Here is a 21412-nt window from a genome sequence, read left to right as displayed (position 1 = left end):
CGCCGGCGCCGTGGTGAAGATGGCGCATGGTTGTCTGGATCCCTTGTCGAATCGGATGGCAGCAGCAGCAGCAGCAGCACGTCCGGCGCACCGTCGCCGGAATCCCTCGACGAGCCGTCGGAGTCGGACACCCGGTCGTCTCGCAAGTACGAGTCGAGGTACCATGAGATGCTCGCCTCGCGCCTCGCCGTACTGCCTCTACCAGCCTACGCCGACGACGAAGGCCCAGATCTCCCTTCTGCTGAAACTTTCGAAGCCCTCGTTCGTCCTTATTTCTATGATGACGAGCTGCGGGCTGCTCTGGTAGAGTACCAAGTCCACAAGTTCTTGAGCCGACCAGAGGATGTCCATGGACGAGATGGAGATTCAGGAGAAGTTGATTCGTCCTCCTCACTGATGGATGATATCCCCGAGGAGGAATTCGAGGCAGACGATGCACGGCTCAGGTCTCACATAGTACATGAAGTTGACACCGAGGATAGATTGGATGAAGAGGAGGCGAACAGGCTCAGTCACAAGTACGCACGATACCGCCTCAAAGCTTGCATGGTTAGTGTCTCCCCCATTTTCAATCCAATGCTCCTCCTGCATGCCTGTCAATCTAATGTATCTACCTGCAGACTGCAGTCATATATATACCTTGCTCATCTGTCCTTGTGTCTGTGTACGTAGTTGCTCAAAGGAGTGCCTATTGACGATGCTGCATTCGACTCCCAGTACCCTCCAGACCTTCCCTTGGACAACCACCGTCTTTACCATGAAGATGAAGCCTTGAGCTGGTGGTTTGACTTGGGCACCTCTTCACCCGCGACCTTGAGCGACTATCAGCGGCTAGTCCCTTGTAATGAAGTAAGTATGTTTGTACTCCTCTGTAAACAAATATAAGACTTTCAGCTCAGAAACGCATCTAGATTTCTTCTTCTCTTTACCTTTGAATGGGTGGCAGCAATTACTTGCTTAATCTGTCCTTTGGAAGTATATATGAACACTTGAGGCAATATCAATGCATTTCCTTAATTCTTTTTAGCATGGCTTTATGCGAGCTAGCAACCCCCGATATTCTCTCTATCTTGTTTTTCCGGGGCGCCAATAGTCAAAGTGTCTGGTTGTTGTTTCGCCCCCAAATCATCAGGACCACCCATTTTTCTTGAAACTGCCTACCACTGGATGCATCTTAGCTAGTCTGATCACTCTTTAGGATATCACTCTTTAGGGGCCTGAGGTTCTTGGCGAAATGCAAAAATAAAGCTATGGATGTCACTTCGTGCTGAGATTAAGCACAGTTTAAAATATATGTGATTCCAATAAATCGTGTAAAATCTCAGAATGTGTGCCCCGTACAAGAATAATATCTTCTTCCCCAAGAGTTGTTGGCGCATGGCTTTTCATCAATTAGAAACAAACAGAGTTTCATATACTGATGCATTTTTTGCAAGGAGCAAGCTTTTCTTTTCTTTAAAAATAAACCAAGAGATCCATGCTCCCAAAATACACGTGCCATCCCTTCTTTTGTATTTGTATAATCAGGCTTTTTGCCTGATTTCCGAGTGCCCATATTTTTTGACATGTTCCAGTACCATGTGTGTTTCTTTTTTTTTGGAATTTCTTCGAGTGCGCAAGTACTCGAAATTTCTTGAAGTGTGCAACTACTTGAATCAGTAATAGCCGCACACACATAATCCTAAGAGCATCATTCCACGCCCTTATGTCCGCTGCATGTTATTCTCACGGCAGCAGTAATATGTTGCTTCCCTTCTTTTTTTGGTGCAGGGGGGCGTTGAGTTTGAAAGTTGGAGTAAATACCGAGAGTTTTATAGCACCCCTGAAACTGATAGAGATTATCTGCTGTAGTGGGAAACGATTGTGAAGGATCTTAAGGTATGCATGGTGCAACCATCAACTGCTCCAAGTTTAAAACTCTGCTCAGTAAAAAAATATTGGGACTAACAACCATTTGGTCTTGACAGTGGATTGAAGAACATGTGCTTAAAGGCTATATGGAGGTACACACCTATACGACCTCTCAAAACAATGTAATGACAACTAGTCTCTAATTCTCTATATATGGGCGTGGTAGCATTACAATAACTTGTCTGTTCTACTATTTAGTGGCATGAATTGCGTGCAAAAGCTTGGCGCCAAGCAGTTAGGATTGCTACTAGGTTCGAAAACATTCCTCTGAGCCTAGCATATTATGGTTTCCGGGTATGGTTCATCTGTCCCTTGCTTATTTAGATTGCAAGCTCTGGTTATGGTTGTGTTTGACAATTGTGGTCTTTTGATTAAACTAAGGAGTATACAACGAGCAAATATCTCGCGTTCGTGAAAGATCTTGACTCTGTGTTTTTTGAGATTTGGAAGCTGGTCAATCGGCAGCAGGTCAGCATTTTGTACATCATAACTAAGAACAATGTCATTTTATAGGTCGGATCTGTTAGTGCCTTTTAACCTTGATGTTGTTTTCTTCTTCGTTGGACAACGTATAGATGTCTTTCAGAGATGCTATGGAGCATGTGTATGAGGAGAGCCCGTTTCCATTAAGCAAACGTGATTTGGAGCACGAGCTGAGTCACCCTGTCTCATTGGGATTGGAGGAAAAAGTAAGTATTTTTTTCTTTTCCGTTCACAGACTTTCTATTTGCTGTTTCATTATTGGTTAATTAGTTTATCTCTTACGATGCAAATTGCTTTGGTACCTCTCCTTGTAGTTTCGATGGTGCACGGAGGGCATCAGTAAGGAAGTAAGTACACTATGGTGTGGTCTCGCATAATTGTAATCCATTATGTAGACCATATCCTCACATCTGATGTCTCTCCTTTGTGTGTATGTTTATATATAGGTTCCAGAGTGGATAGCGCGTGTGTTAATTTCACAGGAATTTAGTTTCAAGGTATATATGTTGTATAGATATTGGGAGGCAATATTGTTTCCCCTTGCAGGTTCTGTACGTAATAGCTCATTCTTTCCAATTTCAGTGTGATCTACCAAGGAGGTATGTGCACTACGCCAGGAAGAAGCTCAAGATTGCAGAAATCATAGGATTGATTCCCAAATCCAAGATAACAGCATAGTCTTTTTTTTTTGAGACACCAGCGTACTTGTGTGTGTTGCTGGCGGCCGTAGTGGTCATTGCACTCAGTTTCAGAGACTAAACTGTGATATCGCAAGGTTAGCTACTCCATGTATGGTTAAACGCCTTCGTATCTGAATGTATGTACATGTGATTTAAGTATGTATCCTTGTGGCAAATTGATCATATTTTTACCCAACTTAAATTGTGTCCCTACATTGAGCCCCATAAATACATTTGATTTGGTTTGTAAAGAATTGTGGCATGCGGTTTGTTTAGGTGTACTGGCTCTATTCTAAAGAAAAGACAGCTTTTTGTTGAAAATTCCTTATTTCTCTCACAAGTGCGTATAGATGCTAGCACATACAAGTTGATTTTCTGAAGGAATGTGCTTATTTCCAGTCCAAAAAGGACAGATATGCGAAGTAGCTCAACACGGTAGGAAAACACTTTCCCGGTCACTGATAATCTGACCAGACATATGCATTATTAAGAGAGGGGGGTTAGTCCCACGCGGGCAATTACCAGCAGGTGTGAACTTCCCATTCACAGAAAGTCAAAACATTTTACTGCTTTCCATTTTTGGCACGGAAAATTATGTCTAAAAGTTTAAAGTCAAGACCCAACTTTTGGAGCGTCCCCAACTTAAAGACTAGTTCAAGGGTTACTATTGGTGTCTTGTACTAGGGCGTACTCACCACGTTGTCTCCCGACCAGGTGGGTCAAGCCAAGGTCCCCTATGGCTGTTCACTAATGGGCCACTTTCGGACAGCCCATGACGCATACAAGGGGGACTTGGCGCACAAGACAAGGACCCCTGTAAATCCTAGGCCCCCGGTACATTATATAAGCCGAGGCCAGGCTAGTTGATAGATTATATATTCTAGATCATTAGAATAATACACCATAATCTCACGGTAGATACATGTACTTTTAACTATTCCTCATATGAATACAATCAAATGCAGGACGAATGGTATTATCTCTTCGAGAGAGCCCGAACCTAGGTAAAATCATGTGTCTATGTTACCATCATTCCAAGACGCCTAGCTTTGGAACCCTACCTCGAGATATGCCGGATTTGGTACCGACAATGAGCCTTTCTCAGAGGATGATGTGAGGGTTGCCATGTTTGATATGCCGGGCGACAAAACCCCATGGTCGGATGGGTTCACTGGTGCTTTCTTTCAAGCTTGTTGGAACACTGTCAAAGGTGACATCATGATGGCTATCAACCATTTTGCGAGCCTCCATGCCTCTCATTTTCACTTGTTGAACTCCACGATTGTCACCCTCATTCCGAAGAACGACGGTGTCAAGGACATCGCTGACTTTCGCGCCATCAGTCTTATCCATGTCGTTGCTATGATCATAGTCCAAACATTGTCATGTTGCTGAAATTTAAGTTGTTTCTGTTGGTAGTATAATGTTCCAGTGAATATTATGTTGCTTAATTTAAAGAAATAAAGAGGAAAAAGAGGGCATGACACGAGCCCGTGGCTAAAAAATTGTGTGTGTGTGTGTGTTCATCGTTTTTTATGTGATTGATCCGTGGGCAAATCCCAACTATTGGTTCCAAAATAAGGTCAAAAATTTGAAGCCGAGCTTGCTTGGGGTGGCTACCCTACTAGTGCTTCGGGGCGGCCAATAGTCATTCAACGGAATGACCAGGAGGGAGAGGGTAGGTTGTCGTCGGCACGGCAGTAGATGGAGATCATTCGTGAGGGAGGTGCGATGCTGGAAGACCGCTTCAAGACCATCGGCTGAGGAACTATACGAGTCAAGGAATCTTATGAATTTGTACGTGCATTCATCGTTGTGGTTGTGTCCAAATGCTTGTCTTTGTAGGGATTCGTTGTGTTGAAGCCTTGTGCAGGTGTTCTGTGAGTTATGTACATGTCCTCATGGAGTGTCCAGGTTGTGGTCAGTGTAGATTCGATTGGATGCCGAAGGTGAGCAGTTGTAGGAGAAGCCATCGTAAACAGTAGATGAAGAATCTACTGCAAGCAAGTACAAGAGGAGTATGATGTGAACCAAGTGAAAGGCAACTACCAAGCATTGACGGTGGCGGAACATGGCAGGGCAAGAAAAGTTTGTTCCATGTTTTGTAATGTAACTCTGTGTTGCAATAATGAGGCAATCCATGATATTCCGTGATCAATAAAGCGTGATATTCTCTCAGAAAGAATCGTAGTCAAATGGCGAGAGGGAAATTTATTGTTTTTTGTCCTTGCTGCATTTTATTGAAAAACCAAAAGAAATCTCGGGCCTGCTTTCATCAGATCTGCACTCTGTAGAAGGATATGCCACATAATGATTTGAGGAAAAAAAAGACTTGCACTATGCAACTAAGATAAGTTTTCAGGGTCTTCCACGCGATGCGGCCTAGGACCAAGCCTGCATGAGCCACCCGCGTGGGGCCCATTTGACTCTTTTTCGCTGCCTCTCAATGCTCCTGGATCTATATATACATGAAAACCCGAGTCCTATTTTTTAGAGAATGTTTACATCGCCACCTCAGGAAATTCAGATGTGGAGAAGAGGAAGTTGTGATATGCACTATGCCGGAGTGGGTTAGATCCAATATTGGAGGTGGATCTCGACCTTCAGAGGCCATGAACGTCAAGGAACAGAGAGGGGAATTTCCTCCCACATAGGAGGGAGGCCAAGGAAGAAAAAAGAGAAGACGTAGGGCCCTCCCCCCTCTCTTTAGGTGGTGCCGGAGTGCCAGCGGGAGGGGAACCATCATCATTATGTCCGTCGACTTCACCACTATCTCCAATACCAAATCCCTCCTCTATACAGTGGTTCACTCATCCACAAAACCTCTGTAATCCCATAATTAAACATGGTGTTTGATATAAAGAGTTATTATCCAATGATCTATTGTGTTGTCGTTATGCACGATAAGTTTTGTTTCGTCATATGGCACTCGTGACATGTTATGCTTGATATGAATTGTGTGTTATGATATGGTGATATCCTCTTATGCTTATGTATGAGTTCACATGTATGTTCAATGACACCCGAAGGAGTATATTGCAAAAAACTACCACATTATAGGCTAGTGCTACAAAAGACTACCACTTTAAAAAATCTACCATAAAATTGGTTCGCTCTTCCAAAAAAAACCCAAAGGACCACATTGTTTAGAATTGATCCAGATTACGACAGATTGGGCCCGCTCCTAACTAAACCGCCTATTGACTTTTTATTTAACTGTTAACTTACATATGGGACCCACATGTCAGTTCTTTCTTCCTTCTTCCTCTATCTTCTCTCCGAGAGCACAAGGGCCGGCCACAAGGCCGTGGCTGCCGTAGCGGGGGGGGGGGCAACAACAGAGCCGTAGTGGCGGGGAGCAGAGACAACGGCGGGCAGCAGTGGTAGAGCCGCAGCGGCGATGGACAGCGGCGGGCAGGGTGGCAGAGCCACTGCGGCGGGGAGCAGCGGCGACGTCGGGCAGGGCAGCAGAGCTGCAGTGGCGGCAGCCGCGCCGGCGAGTAGTAGCAGAGCCGCAGCGGCGGAGAACAGCGGTGCCGGTGGGCAGCGGCAGCGAGGAGTGGCGCCGACAAGCAGCAGCGGCCGCGAGCAGCACGCAGCGGCGCCGACGAGCAGCGGGGCCGCGAGCAGCATGCACCAGCGGCAGCGGGAGCAGCAATGACGTCAGGCGGCGGCGGCGAGGAGCAGCGCTGGTAACCAGCATCAGCATGCAGCTTCCGGCTGTTGGGTAACGTAGCATAAATTCAAAATTTTCCTACGTGTCACCAAGATCTATCTATGGAGTCATCTAGCAACGAGGGAGGAGTGGATCTACATACCCTTGTACATCGCGCGCGGAAGCGTTCAAGAGAACGGGGTTGATGGAGTCGTACTCGTCGTGATCCAAATCACCGATGATCCTAGCGCCGAACGGACGGCACCTCCGCGTTCAACACACGTACGGAGCAGCGACGTCTCCTCCTTCTGGATCCAGCAAGGGGGAGGAGAGGTTGGTGGAGATCCAGCAGCACGACGGCGTGGTGGTGGAAGTAGCGGGATTCCAACAGGGCTTCGCCAAGCGCTGCGAGAGGAAGGAGATGTGTCATGGAAGGGAGAGGGAGGCGCCAGGGCTTAGGTGTTGCTGCCCTCCCTTCCCCCCACTATATATAGGGCCAAGGGAGAGGAGGGGCGCAGCCTTGGCCCTTCCTCCAAGGAAGGGTGCGGCCAGGGAGGAGTCCATCCTCCCCAAGGCACCTAGGAGGTGCCTTCCCCCTTTAGGACTCTTTCTTTCCCTTATCTCTTGGCGCATGGGCCTCTTGGGGCTGGTGCCCTTGGCCCATATAGGCCAAGGCGCACACCCCTACAGCCCATGTGGCCCCCCCGGGGCAGGTGGACCCCCTTGGTGGACCCCCGGACCCCTTTCAGCACTCCCGGTACAATACCGATAATGCGCGAAACTTTTCCGGCGACCAAAACAAGACTTCCCATATATAACTCTTTACCTCCGGACCATTCCGGAACTCCTCGTGATGTCCGGGATCTCATCCAGGACTCCGAATAACTTTCGGGTTACCGCATACTAATATCTCTATAACCCTAGCGTCACCGAACCTTAAGTGTGTAGACCCTACGGGTTCGGGAACCATGCAGACATGACCGAGACGTTCTCCGGTCAATAACAAACAGCGGGATCTGGATACCCATGTTGGCTCCCACATGTTCCACGATGATCTCATCGGATGAACCATGATGTCAAGGACTTAATCAATCCCGTATACAATTCCCTTTGTCTAGCGGTACGATACTTGCCCGAGATTCGATCGTCGGTATCCCGATACCTTGTTCAATCTCGTTACCGGCAAGTCTCTTTACTCGTTTCGTAACACATCATCCCGTGATCAACTCCTTGATCACATTGTGCACATTATGATGATGTCCTACCGAGTGGGCCCAGAGATACCTCTCCGTTTACACGGAGTGACAAATTCCAGTCTCGATTCGTGCCAACCCAACAGACACTTTCGGAGATACCTGTAGTGTACCTTTATAGCCACCCAGTTACGTTGTGACGTTTGGCACACCCAAAGCACTCCTACGGTATCCGGGAGTTGCACAATCTCATGGTCTAAGGAAATGATACTTGACATTAGAAAAGCTTTAGCATACGAACTACATGATCTTGTGCTAGGCTTAGGATTGGGTCTTTGTCCATCACATCATTCTCCTAATGATGTGATCCCGTTATCAATGACATCCAATGTCCATGGTCAGGAAACCGTAACCATCTATTGATCAACGAGCTAGTCAACTAGAGGCTTACTAGGGACATGGTGTTGTCTATGTATCCACACATGTATCTGAGTTTCCTATCAATACAATTCTAGCATGGATAATAACGATTATCATGAACAAGGAAATATAATAATAACTAATTTATTATTGCCTCTAGGGCATATTTCCAATAGTCTCCCACTTGCACTAGAGTCAATAATCCAGTTCACATCGATATGTGATTAACACTCAAGGTCACATCCCCATGTGACTAACACCCAAAGAGTTTACTAGAGTCAATAATCTAGTTCACATTACCATGTGATTAACACTCGATGAGTTCTGGGTTTGAACATGTTATGCTTGTGAGAGATGTTATAGTCAACGGGTCTGAATCTTTCAGATCCGTATGTACTTCGCAAATCTCTATGTCATCTTGTAGATGCAGCTACTACGCTATATTTGGAGCCATTTCAAATAACTGTTCTACTTGGAGCTATTCTAAATTGTTGTTCCATTATACGTATCCGGTATCTCTACTCAGAGCTATCCGGATAGGTGTTAAGCTTGCATCGACGTAACTCTTTACGTCGAACTCTTTATCACCTCCATAACCGAGAAACATATCCTCATTCCTCTAAGGATAATTTAGACCGCTATCTGGTGATCTACTCCTAGATTACCTTTGTACCCTCTTGCCAGATATGTGGCAAGGCACACATCAGGTGCGGTACTCAGTATGGCATACCGTATAGAGCCTATGACAAAAGCATAGGGGACGACCTTCGTCCTTCCTCTTTGTTCTGCCGTGGTCGAGCTTTAAGTCTTAACTTCATACCTTACAACTCAGACGAGAACTCCTTCTTTGACTGGTCCATCTTGAACACCTTCAAGATCATGTCAAGGTATGTGCTCATTTGAAAGTACCATTAAGAATTTTGATCTATCCTTATAGATGTTGATTCTCAATGTTCAAGTAGCTTAATCCAGGCTTTCCATTGAAAAATACTTTCCAAATAACCCTATATGCTTTCCAGAAATTCTACGTCATTTCTGATCAACAATATGTCAACATATATTTATTAGAAATTCTATAGTGCTCCCACTCACTTCTTTGGAAATACAAGTTTCTCATAAACTTTGTATACACCCAAAACTTTGATCATCTTATCGAAGCATACATTCCAACTCCGAGATGCTTACTCTAGTCCTTAGAAGGATTGCTGGAGCTTTGCATACTTATTAGCATCTTTCAGGATTAACAAAACCTTCCGGTTGTATCACATACAACCTTTCCTCAAAAATCGTCGAGGAAACAATGGTTTTTGGCATCCTATCTGCAAGATTTCACAAATAATGCAGTAATTGCTAATATAATTCCAACAGACTCTTAGCATCGCTACGAGTGAGAAAGTCTCATCGCAGTCAACTCCTTGAACTTGTCAGAAAACATCTTAACGACAAGTCGAGCTTTCTTAATGGTGATACCTACCATCATTGTCCGTCTTCCTTTTAAAATCCATATGTACCTAACAGCCTTACGACCATCAAGTAGTTCTCCCAAAGTCTACACTTTGTTTTCATATATGGATCCTCTCTCGGATTATATGGCCTCGAGCCATTTTGGAATCCAGGCCCACCATCGCTTCTCCATAGCTCGTAGGTTCATTGTTGTCTAGCAACATGACTTCCAAGACAGGATTACGTACCACTCTGAAATAGTACGCATCCTTGTCATCCCACGAGGTTTGGTAGTGACTTGATCTGAAGTTTCATGATCACTATCATAAGCTTCCACTTCAATTGGTGTAGGTGCCACAGGAACAACTCCTGTGCCCTGCCACACACTAGTTGAAGAGACGGTTCAATAACCTCATCAAGTCTCCACCATCCTCCCACTCAATTCTTTCGAGAGAAACTTTTCCTCGAGAAAGGACCCGATTCTAGAAACAATCCCTTATTGCTTTCGGATCTGAGACAGGAGGTATACCCAACTGTTTTGGGTGTCCTATGAAGATGCATTTATCCGCTTTGGGTTCAAGCTTATCAGCCTGAAACTTTTTCACATAAGCGTCGCAGCCCCAAACTTCTAAGAAATGACAGCTTAGGTTTCTCTAAACCATAGTTCATACGGTGTCATCTCATCGGAATTACGTGGTGCCCTATTTAAAGTGAATGCAGTTGTCTCTAATGCCTAACCCATAAACTATCGTGGTAATTGGATAAGAGACATCATGGTATGCATCATATCCAATAGGGTGCAGTTATGATGTTCGGACACACCATCACACTATGGTGTTCTAGGCTGTATTAGTTGTGAAACAATTTCCACAATGTCTTAATTTTGTGCCAAACTCGTAATTCAGATGTTCATCTCTATGATCATATCATATATCTTTTATCCTCTTGTCACAACGATCTTTCAACTTCACCCTGAAATTACTTGAACCTTTCAATAATTCAGACTCGTGATTCATCAAGTAAATATACTCAACATCTACTGAAATCATCTGTGAAGTAAGAACATAACGATATCCACTACATGCCTCAGCACTCATTGGACTGCACACATCAAAATGTATTACTTCCAACAAGTTGCTTTCTAGTTCCATTTGACTGAAAACGAGGCTTTCAGTCATCTTGCCCATGTGGTATGATTTGCATGTCTCAAGTGATTCAAAATCAAGTGAGTCCAAACGGTCCATTTGCATGGAGTTTCTTCATGCATATACACCAATAGACATGGTTCGCATGCCTCAAACTTTTTTCAAAAATGAGTGAGCCCAAAGATCCATCAACATGGAGCTTCTTCATGCGTTTTATACTGATATGACTTACGTGGCAGTGCCACAAGTAGGTGGTACTATCACTACCATCTTTTGGCATGAACATGTGTATCACTATGATCGAGATTCAATAAACCATTCATTTTAGGTGTAAGACCATTGAAGGTATTATTCAAATAAACAGAGTAACCATTACTCTCTCCTTAAATGAATAACGTATTGCGATAGACATAATCCAATCATGTCTATGCTCAACGCAAACACCAATCTTGATGGTAGAGGGAGCGTACGATATTTGATCAACCATGGAAATACTTCCAACACATATCGTCATCTCACCTTTTGGCTAGTCTCCGTTTATTCCGTAGCTTTTATTTCGAGTTACTAACACTTAGCAACCGAACCGGTATCTAATACCCTGGTGCTACTAGGAGTACTAGTAAAGTACACATTAACATAATGTATATCCAATATACTTCTATCGACAGCCTTCTCATCTACCAAGTATCTAGGGTAATTCTGCTCCAGTGGCTATTCCCCTTATTACAGAAGCACTTAGTCTCGGGTTTGGGTTCAACCTTGGGTTTCTTCACTAGAGCAGCAGCTGATTTGCCGTTTCATGAAGCATCCCTTTTTGCCCTTGCCCTCCTTGAAACTAGTGGTTTCACAAACCATCAACAATTGATGCTCCTTCTTGATTTCTACTTTTGTGGTGTCAAACATCGCGAATATCTCAAGGATCATCATATATGTCCCCGATACATTATAGTTCATCACGAAGCTCTAGCAGCTTGGTGGTAATGACTTCGGAGAAACATCACTATCTCATTTGGAAGATCAACTCCCACTTGATTCAAATGATTGTTGTACTCAGACAATCTGAGCACAAGCTCAACAATTGAGCTTTTTTTCCCTTAGTTTGCAGGCTAAGAAAGATCGTCGGAGGTCTTATACCTCTTGACGTGGGCACGAGCCTGAAATCCCAATTTCAGCCCTCGAAACATCTCATATGTTTCGCGATGTTTCAAAAACGTCTTTGGTGCCTCAATTCTAAACCATTTAGCATTACGCACTGAACTATCATGTAGTTATCAAAATGTGTATGTCAGATGTTCGCAACATCCACAGATGACGTTCGAGGTTCAGCACACTGAGCGGTGCATTAAGGACATAAGCCTTCTATGAAGCAATGAGGACAATCCTCAGTCTACGGACCTAGTCCGCATAATTGCTACTATCAACTTTCAACTAAATTTTCTCTAGGAACATATCTAAACAGTAGAACTGAAGCGCGAGCTACGACATAATTTGCGAAGACCTTTTGACTATGTTTAGGATAATTAAGTTCATCTTATGAACTCCCACTCAGATAGACATCCCTCTAGTCATCTAAGTGATTACATGATCCGAGTCAACTAGGCCGTGTCCGATCATCACGTGAGACGGACTAGTCAACATCGGTGAACATCTTCATGTTGATCGTATCTACCATACGACTCATGCTCGACCTTTCGGTCTCTTGTGTTCCGTGGCCATGTCTGTACATGCTAGGCTCGTCAAGTCAACCTAAGTGTTTCGCGTGTGTAAATCTGTCTTACACCCGTTGTATGTGAACGTTAGAATCTATCACACCCGATCATCACGTGGTGCTTCGAAACGATGAACTTTCGCAACGGTGCATAGTTAGGGGAAACACTTTCTTGAAATTTTAATGAGGGATCATCTTATTTACTACCGTCGTTCTAAGCAAATAAGATGTATAAACATGATAAACATCATATGCAATCAAATAGTGACATGATATGGCCAATATCATATTGCTCCTTTTGATCTCCATCTTCGGGGCTCCATGATCATCATCGTCACCGGCATGACACCATGATCTCCATCATCATGATCTCCATCATCGTGTCTTCATGAAGTTGTCTCACCAACTATTACTTCTACTTTTATGGCTACCGGTGAGCAGTAAAGTAAAGTAATTACATGACATTTATGTTGACACGCAGGTCATAAATAAATAAAGACAACTCCTATGGCTCCTGCCGGTTGTCATACTCATCGACATGCAAGTCGTGATTCCTATTACAAGAACATGATCAATCTCATACATCACATATCATTCATCACATTCTTCTTGGCCATATCACATCACATAGCATACCCTGCAAAAACAAGTTAGACGTCCTCTAATTGTTGTTTGCATGTTTTACGTGGCTGCTATGGGTTTCTAGCAAGAACGTTTCTTACCTACGCAAAAACCACAACGTGATATGCCAATTGCTATTTACCCTTCATAAGGACCCTTTTCATCGAATCCGATCCGACTAAAGTGGGAGAGACAGACACCCGCTAGCCACCTTATGCAACTAGTGCATGTCAGTCGGTGGAACCAGTCTCACGTAAGAGTACGTGTAAGGTCGGTCCGGGACGCTTCATCCCACAATGCCGCCGAATCAAGATTGGACTAGTAACGTAAGCATATTGAACAAAATCAACGCCCACAACTACTTTGTGTTCTACTCGTGCATAGTAACTACGCATAAACCTGGCTCTGATACCACTGTTGGGTAACGTAGCATAAATTCAAAATTTTCCTACGTGTCACCAAGATCTATCTATGGAGTCATCTAGCAACGAGGGAGGAGTGGATCTACATACCCTTGTACATCGCGCGCGGAAGCGTTCAAGAGAACGGGGTTGATGGAGTCGTACTCGTCTTGATCCAAATCACCGATGATCCTAGCGCCGAACGGACGGCACCTCCGCGTTCAACACACGTACGGAGCAGCGACGTCTCCTCCTTCTTGATCCAGCAAGGGGGGAGGAGAGGTTGATGGAAATCCAGCAGCACGACGGCGTGGTGGTGGAAGTAGCGGGATTCCAACAGGGCTTCGCCAAGCGCTGCGGGAGGAGGAAGATGTGTCATGGGAGGGAGAGGGAGGCGCCAGGGCTTAGGTGTTGCTGCCCTCCCTTCCCCCCACTATATATAGGGCCAAGGGAGAGGGGGGCGCAGCCTTGGCCCTTCCTCCAAGGAAGGGTGCGGCCAGGGAGGAGTCCATCCTCCCCAAGGCACCTAGGAGGTGCCTTCCCCCTTTAGGACTCTTTCTTTCCCTTATCTCTTGGCGCATGGGCCTCTTGGGGCTGGTGCCCTTGGCCCATATAGGCCAAGGCGCACACCCCTACAGCCCATGTGGCCCCCCCGGGGCAGGTGGACCCCCTTGGTGGACCCCCGGACCCCTTTCGGCACTCCCGGTACAATACCGATAATGCGCGAAACTTTTCCGGCGACCAAAACAAGACTCCCCATATATAAATCTTTACCTCCGGGCCATTCCGGAACTCCTCGTGATGTCCGGGATCTCATCCAGGACTCCGAACAACTTTCGGGTTACCGCATACTAATATCTCTATAACCCTAGCGTCACCGAACCTTAAGTGTGTAGACCCTACGGGTTCGGAAACCATGCAGACATGACCGAGACGTTCTCCGGTCAATAACAAACAGCGGGATCTGGATACCCATGTTGGCTCCCACATGTTCCACGATGATCTCATCGGATGAACCACGATGTCAAGGACTTAATCAATTCCGTATACAATTCCCTTTGTCTAGCGGTACGATACTTGCCCGAGATTCGATCGTCGGTATCCCGATACCTTGTTCAATCTCGTTACCGGCAAGTCTCTTTACTCGTTTCGTAACACATCATCCCGTGATCAACTCCTTGATCACATTGTGCACATTATGATGATGTCCTACCGAGTGGGCCCAGAGATACCTCTCCGTTTACACGGAGTGACAAATTCCAATCTCGATTTGTGCCAACCCAACAGACACTTTCGGAGATACCTGTAGTGTACCTTTATAGCCACCCAGTTACGTTGTGACGTTTGGCACACCCAAAGCACTCCTATGGTATCCGGGAGTTGCACAATCTCATGGTCTAAGGAAATGATACTTGACATTAGAAAAACTTTAGCATACGAACTACATGATCTTGTGCTAGGCTTAGGATTGGGTCTTTGTCCATCACATCATTCTCCTAATGATGTGATCCCGTTATCAATGACATCCAATGTCCATGGTCAGGAAACCGTAACCATCTATTGATCAACGAGCTAGTCAACTAGACGCTTACTAGGGACATGGTGTTGTCTATGTATCCACACATGTATCTGAGTTTCCTATCAATACAATTCTAGCATGGATAATAAATGATTATCATGAACAAGGAAATATAATAATAACTAATTTATTATTGCCTCTAGGGCATATTTCCAACACCGGCCATGGCGGACCGGGTCCCGATTGCTTTTTTACAAAACTTACATGACCATTTTACTTATTTTGTAGGGATCGGCATGTGGACTCCACATGTCATAACAGTCAACTAACGGTCCAATATAACGGTGTCCTAATGAGTGGACCCTCTCTGTCATAAATGCGATTAAAACTTAACACTTCAGCAACTAGGCTTTTTTGAAACAGCGAACCAATTTTGTAGTAGATTTTTGAAAAAAAAAGTTGTAGTTTTTTGTAGCACTAGCATGTAATGTGGTAGTTTTTTGCTATATACTCCACTTGAAGGGTTAGCAATGTGTTGTGATGAATTCTTAATATTTTTTGATGTTTGATAAGGGTTTCAACTTGTCCGAGACGGTCCATGATTTGGCATGAAGTGAAGCTTATGGGTTCCATTTGCGCAGAAAGGAGAGTTAGTCAACACTAAGCAGTTAGTCTTTGATTTCTTTCACTTAGTTTACCCAATGAAGCTACCACAAAGTCCCCCCGCCCCTACCCTTCAGCCAGTTTTCTCTGGTCTGCAGGAAAACGGACGTCCGGACCAGTTCCTGGACCGATAGGGTACCATGTTGGACGGTAAAATGTGTTTGCAGTTTGGGGTCCACTTTGAAGATGCCCTAATGTAACTCGCGATTGCATCCATGAGTGACTCCTTGATATTCTCTCTCTCAAAAAAAAAAGATTGGAGTCAAAAGAGTTGGCGAGAGAAGAAAAAACATAACCAAAAGGAGTTGGCGAGAGAAGAAAAAACATATTCAAAAGGAATTGTCTGTACCTTTTTTTGGTTTATGTTACTATAAGAAACCAAAAGAAATCTCGGATCCGAACTGGCCTGCTTTTTTTGGAACGAAAACTGGCCTGCTTTCGTTGGGGCCCTCGCGCGCCGTCACTTCGATTCCACCCCTGTGATCGCGATCAGAGTTCGATGCCGCAGAAGAGGCTCCGCCGCCGCCGCAGGAGGTCTCCTCGCGAAGGACGATCATCCCGCCGGCGCCGTGATGAAGAAGGCGCATCTTTATCTGCCCCCGTTGTCGAATCGGATAGCAGCAGCGTGACTTCCGGCGCACCGGCGCCCGAACTCCTCGACGAGCCGCCGGCCCGCGAGTACGAGTCGAGGTACCATGAGATCCTCGCCTCGCGCCTCGCCCAACTGCCTCTACCAGCCTGCGCCGACGAGGAAGGCCCAAATCTCCCCTCCGACGAAACCGTCGAAGCCCTCGTTCGTTCCTCCTTCTACGATGACGAGCTGCGGGCTGCTCTGGTAGAGTACCAAGCCCACAAGCTCTTGAGCCGACCAGATGATGTCCATGGACGAGATGGAGATTCAGGAGAAGTTGATTCGCCCTCCTCACTGATGGATGATATCACCGAGGAGGAGTTCTCCAGAGACCTTGAAGTGCTCAGCTCTCGCAGACATGAAATTGATCACACTGAGGCTGAATTGGAAGAAGAGGAGGCGGACAGGCTCAGCCACAAGTATGCACGATATCGCCTCAAAGCTTGCCTGGTTTGTCTCTCTCATTTCAATCCAACGCTCCCTCCTGCCTCTGTCAATCTAATCTATCTACGAGTCATATATAAGTCTTTTTAGAGATTCCACACTATGGACTACATACAAAATAAAATGAGTGAATCTACACTTTAAAATATATGTATATATATATATCCGTATGTGATTTGTAGTGAAATCTTTAAAAGGACTTGAACAGAGGGTACTCCCTCAGTCTCATAATATAGTGTCAAAAACGCTTTTATATTATGGGACGAAGGGAGTACCTTACTCATCTATCCTTGTGTCTGTGTACGTAGTTGCTGAAAGGAATGCCTATTGACGATGCTGCACTGGAATGCAAGTACACTCCAGAGCTTGCCTTGGATTACCTGAGTGATGGAGCCTTCGGCTGGTGTTTCGACTTGAACCTCTGTTTGCCCGTGTCCTTGAGCGACTATCAGCGACTAGTCCCTTGTAATGAAGTAAGTATGAAGGCCTAAGACGTCTTATATTTGTTTACAGAGGGCGTACATATATCCATTACTTCCAGCTCAGTAATGCATCTAGATTTCATCTGTGTGCTCATGCAGCTGGTAATTAACCAGTTTCTTTTTCTCCTTTCCTTTGAATGGGAGGCATCAATTACTTGTTTTATCTGTCCTTTGGAAGTATGAACACTTTAGCAGCCTGAGGTTCTTTTTAGCATGGCTTTATGCGAGTATATAACCCCCGAGTTCTAGGGGTCTGAGGTTCTTGGCGAAATGCAAAAATAAAACTATATATGGGTGTCACTTCCTGCCGATATTAATTAAGCACAGATTAAAATATGTGTGCTTCCAATAAAATTGTGGAAAATCTCATAATGTGTGCACCGTAGAAGAATAATACAAAAATTATACCTTCTTCCCTGAGAGTTGTTGGTGCATGGCTTTTCATCTATTAAAAATAAATAGTTTCATATACTGATGCATTCTTTGCAAGGAGAAATCTTTTTGTTTCTTTAAAAAGAAACCAAGAGGTCCATGCTCCCAAAATCCGTGTACCATCCCTTCCTTTGTATTTGTAATCATGTTTTTGTCTGATTTCCCGAGTAACCATATGTTTTACATGCATGTTCCAGTACCATGTGTGTATCTTTTTTGGAATTTCTTCAACTGTGTAAGTACTCAAAATTTCTTCAAGTGTGCAAGTACTCGAATCAATAATAGCATTATTCCACACCCTTATGCCCGCTGCATGTTATTCTCAGGGCAGCAGTAATATGTTGCTTCCCTTCTTTTTTTGGTGCAGGGGGGCGATGAGTATGAAAGTTGGAGTGAATACCGAGAGTTTTATAGCACCCCTGAAACTGATAGAGATTATCTGCTGTACTGGGAAACGATTGTGAAGGATCTTAAGGTATGCATTGTGCAACGATCAGCTGCTTCAAGTTTAAAACTCTGCTCAGTATTTATTTTTTGGGGGGACTAACAACCATTTGGCCTTGACAGTGGATTGGAGAACATGTGCTTAAAAGATTTTCTGAGGTATGCCTATATGACCTCTCAAAACAATGTAATGACAACTAGTCTCTAATTCTCTATATATGGGCGTGGTAGCATTACAATAACTTGTCTGTTTTACTATTTAGTGGCATGAATTGCATGAAAAAGCTTCATGCCAAGCAGTTAGGATTGCTGCTAGGTTCACAAACATCCATCCGAGGCTAGCATATTATGGTTTCCTGGTATGGTTCATCTGTCCCTTGCTTATTTAGATTGCCAGCTCTGGTTATGGTTGTGTTTGACAATTGCAGTCTTTTGATTAAATTAAGGAGTATAAACAGAGCACACGCTTTTATCTCAAGTTCGTGAAAGATCTCGACTATGTGTTTCTTGAGATATGGAAGCTAGTCAATGCTCAGGTCAGCATTGCAAACCAGAACTAAGAATAGTTTTTTTTTATCGGATCTGTCAATGCTTTGTAACCCTGTTTATGCTTGGTGATGTTGCTCTTGGACAATGTATAGATGTGTTTCAGAGATGCTCTGAAGCATGTTTATGAGGAGAAGCAGTTTCCATTCCGCAAACGTGAGTTGGAACATGTGCTGAGTCACCCTGGCTCGTTGGGATTGGAGGAAAAAGTAATGTTTTTTGTTCTTTCCCGTTCACAGACTTTCTATTTGCTGTTTCATTGGTTAATTAGTTTAACTCTTTCGATGCAAATTGCTTTGTTCACCTTAATTTCCTTGTAGTTTCGACGGTGCACGGAGGGCATCAGTAAGGAAGTAAGTACCGTGTGGTGTGGTCTCGCATACATTGTAATCCATTATGTAGACCGTATCCTCACATCTTATGTCTCTCTTGCCTGTGTGTGTGTCTGTGTGTAGGTTCCAGAGTGGATAGCGCGTGAGTTAATTTCGCAGGAAGTTAGATTCAAGGTATATATGTTGTATAGATATCGGTAGGCAATATTGTTTCCCCTTGCGGGTTGTGTACGTAATAGCTTATTCTTTCCAATTTCAGTGTGCTTTGCCAAAGACGTATGCGCAGTACGCTAGGAAGAAGCTCAAGATTGCAGAAGTCATAGGGTTGATTCCCAAGGCCGAGATACAAGCCTAGTGTGTGTGTTGCTGGCGTGCGTAGTGTGGTCTTTTGGGATCACTTCCAGAAACAAAACTGTAATATCGCAAGGTTAGCTACTCCATGTATGGTTAATTGCATACGCATCTGAATGTATGTGCATGTGACTTAATTATGCATCCTTGGAGCAAATTGATCATATTAATTTTTACCCAACTTAAACCATGTCCCTACATCTGGCTCGATAATTAAATTTGATTTTGCTTGTAAGGAATTGTCGCATGCGGTTTGTTAGAAATATGTTACTGGCTTTTGTTGCTAATTAAGATACTGCCGTCTTTCAGTAGCTAGAACATTTATAAAGGCTATTCTGAAGAGAAGACAGGTTTACTTTTGAAAATTTCTTATTTTTCGATGCTAGTACATACAAGTTAATTTTGTGAAGAAATGTGATTATTTGCAGTCTAAAAAGGACAGATATGTCAAGTAGCTCAACACAGTAGCAAAACACTATTCCAGTCACCGATAATCTGACCAGACTTATGCATTATTAAGAGAGGAGGGTTAGTCCCGCGAGGGCAATTACCAGCAGGTGTGAACTTCCCGTTCACAAGAAGTCGAAACATTTGACTGCTCTGCCTTTTTGGCACCTTTAGAAAATTATGTCTAAAACTTTCAGAAAAATCACAACCCAACTTTTGGTATTCAAAACTTTGAAATAACTGTGTTTGAACTTTGGAAATGCAAACATTCAGAAATTTTAAGTTTTGGTAAGTTTGAAGTAAAATAAAAATTGAACTTTCAGAATTTTCCCAACTGTAGAGTGAACTTTCAGAACTTTTCAACCTCTAGAAGTTCATGTGTTGAACTTAGGTGAGAAAACCTGGAGAAAGTAACCGCACACCTCAACATTGTACAACTGACCAAAAAATGACGCCATATGAGTCTCCTGCTCCGCAGAGTGTACAATTGCTCATTGGAAGCAGACACAGTTTTCTAGGGAAAGCACCTGAGCTTTATTATACTGGAATAACAGAATTTACATAACCCCGGGGCTCCAAAAGCCAAACATGGCGGCCTGGACTAAGCCCTAAAGAATTTCTAGCTATATTTTCATCATTTCTATATTTGTCCAAGAGCTTTCGAATAGTTGAGAGCCATGTGTGATGTGTGGCATTTCCTGTGCTTGAAAATATTAAGCCTTGAGGCAAAGAGTGGTCCCAGGCTCCCAACACATTCTTGATGCTATGCCCGAAACTGATCGCTGCATGCTCTTGATGACGATGTGGAGGAGTTGGCATGTTTGGAACGAGATTGCCCATGATAAAACACCACTGCTGGTTGTTGTGTCGAAAAGATTCTTATGCGGTCTTTTGGATTTGGTCCTAGGCATCAAGCATGAGTCGTTTGCTGATCCATGTAAAAGCAAATCTGTTGTAGCTTATGTTCATCCTTCCACCAGGGCATCGAGAAATAAGGGATCGAGTCACTCCCGTGCCTCCTCAGAGCTCAGTGGATTCTGGCCGTCCGATCCGTTTTCCTGATGCGATTCTAGCCGTCGGATCAAGCCTCTGGACGATGTAGGCCGCCGGATCAAAAAACGGCGCTGTAGCAATGAATAGTTACCGCCCCCTCCCGGTCTCTCTCACTACGCAGATTCGGCCTGATCTCGCTGACGTGTGGGGTAACCCGCTGGTGGGCCCCGCATGTCATTTGGTGTGGCTGAGGCACGTCCCATGCGGCCCGTTGGTGTGGCTGAGGCACGTCCCGTGTAGCCCGTCGGCGTGCTCCACCGGTAAAAAGCTCTCATGCCACCGTCGAAATTCCCGTGCCCCGCCGAGGGCATTTGTGACATTTCACCTAATCCAATGCCAAGTGGCTTCTCATCATTGGTTGCTCCCTCCCCAATCAGCGAGACAGCTAGGGCCGGGTCTCTCCCTCGC

At 44.5% G+C, this 21412-nt stretch overlaps 2 protein-coding genes across 2 annotated transcripts; both read left to right on the top strand.

Annotated features, from left to right (window-relative positions):
* The first annotated feature begins 333 nt into the window (after positions 1 to 333).
* Positions 334 to 3282, top strand: LOC125549431 (uncharacterized). The gene is made up of 10 exons (XM_048712846.2): positions 334 to 549; positions 673 to 849; positions 1771 to 1878; positions 1968 to 2003; positions 2110 to 2205; positions 2293 to 2379; positions 2487 to 2600; positions 2709 to 2741; positions 2841 to 2891; positions 2977 to 3282. The coding sequence occupies exons 4-10, from the start codon at positions 1998 to 2000 to the stop codon at positions 3070 to 3072; spliced, it is 483 nt and encodes a 160-aa protein (XP_048568803.2). The 5' UTR covers positions 334 to 549; positions 673 to 849; positions 1771 to 1878; positions 1968 to 1997; the 3' UTR covers positions 3073 to 3282.
* A 13044-nt stretch (positions 3283 to 16326) lies between these two features.
* LOC125546227 (uncharacterized) lies at positions 16327 to 19665 on the top strand. Its single transcript, XM_087514269.1, has 10 exons — positions 16327 to 16923; positions 17226 to 17390; positions 18199 to 18306; positions 18399 to 18434; positions 18539 to 18634; positions 18722 to 18811; positions 18917 to 19030; positions 19142 to 19174; positions 19277 to 19327; positions 19413 to 19665. The coding sequence occupies exons 1-10, from the start codon at positions 16342 to 16344 to the stop codon at positions 19506 to 19508; spliced, it is 1371 nt and encodes a 456-aa protein (XP_087370395.1). The 5' UTR covers positions 16327 to 16341; the 3' UTR covers positions 19509 to 19665.
* Positions 19666 to 21412: the final 1747 nt, after the last annotated feature.

The sequence above is a fragment of the Triticum urartu genome, chromosome 3A (genome assembly GCF_056163025.1).
Source record: "Triticum urartu cultivar PI428250 chromosome 3A, HENAU_Tu73, whole genome shotgun sequence".
Taxonomy (NCBI): domain Eukaryota; kingdom Viridiplantae; phylum Streptophyta; class Magnoliopsida; order Poales; family Poaceae; genus Triticum; species Triticum urartu.
The sequence above is the reverse complement of the archived record's forward strand: the minus strand, read 5'-3'. Positions and strand labels throughout refer to the sequence as shown.

Excerpts from the sequence above, each read along its gene's own strand:
- LOC125546227 (XM_087514269.1), top strand. The coding sequence starts at position 16,342 with ATGCCGCAGAAGAGGCTCCGCCGCCGCCGCAGGAGGTCTCCTCGCGAA. Across the intron at positions 17,391-18,198 it reads GACTAGTCCCTTGTAATGAA|GGGGGCGATGAGTATGAAAG; the intron begins GTAAGTATGAAG and ends TTTTTGGTGCAG. Across the intron at positions 19,328-19,412 it reads CGCAGGAAGTTAGATTCAAG|TGTGCTTTGCCAAAGACGTA; the intron begins GTATATATGTTG and ends TTCCAATTTCAG.
- LOC125549431 (XM_048712846.2), top strand. Across the intron at positions 2,380-2,486 it reads AGCTGGTCAATCGGCAGCAG|ATGTCTTTCAGAGATGCTAT; the intron begins GTCAGCATTTTG and ends GACAACGTATAG. Across the intron at positions 2,601-2,708 it reads CATTGGGATTGGAGGAAAAA|TTTCGATGGTGCACGGAGGG; the intron begins GTAAGTATTTTT and ends CTCTCCTTGTAG.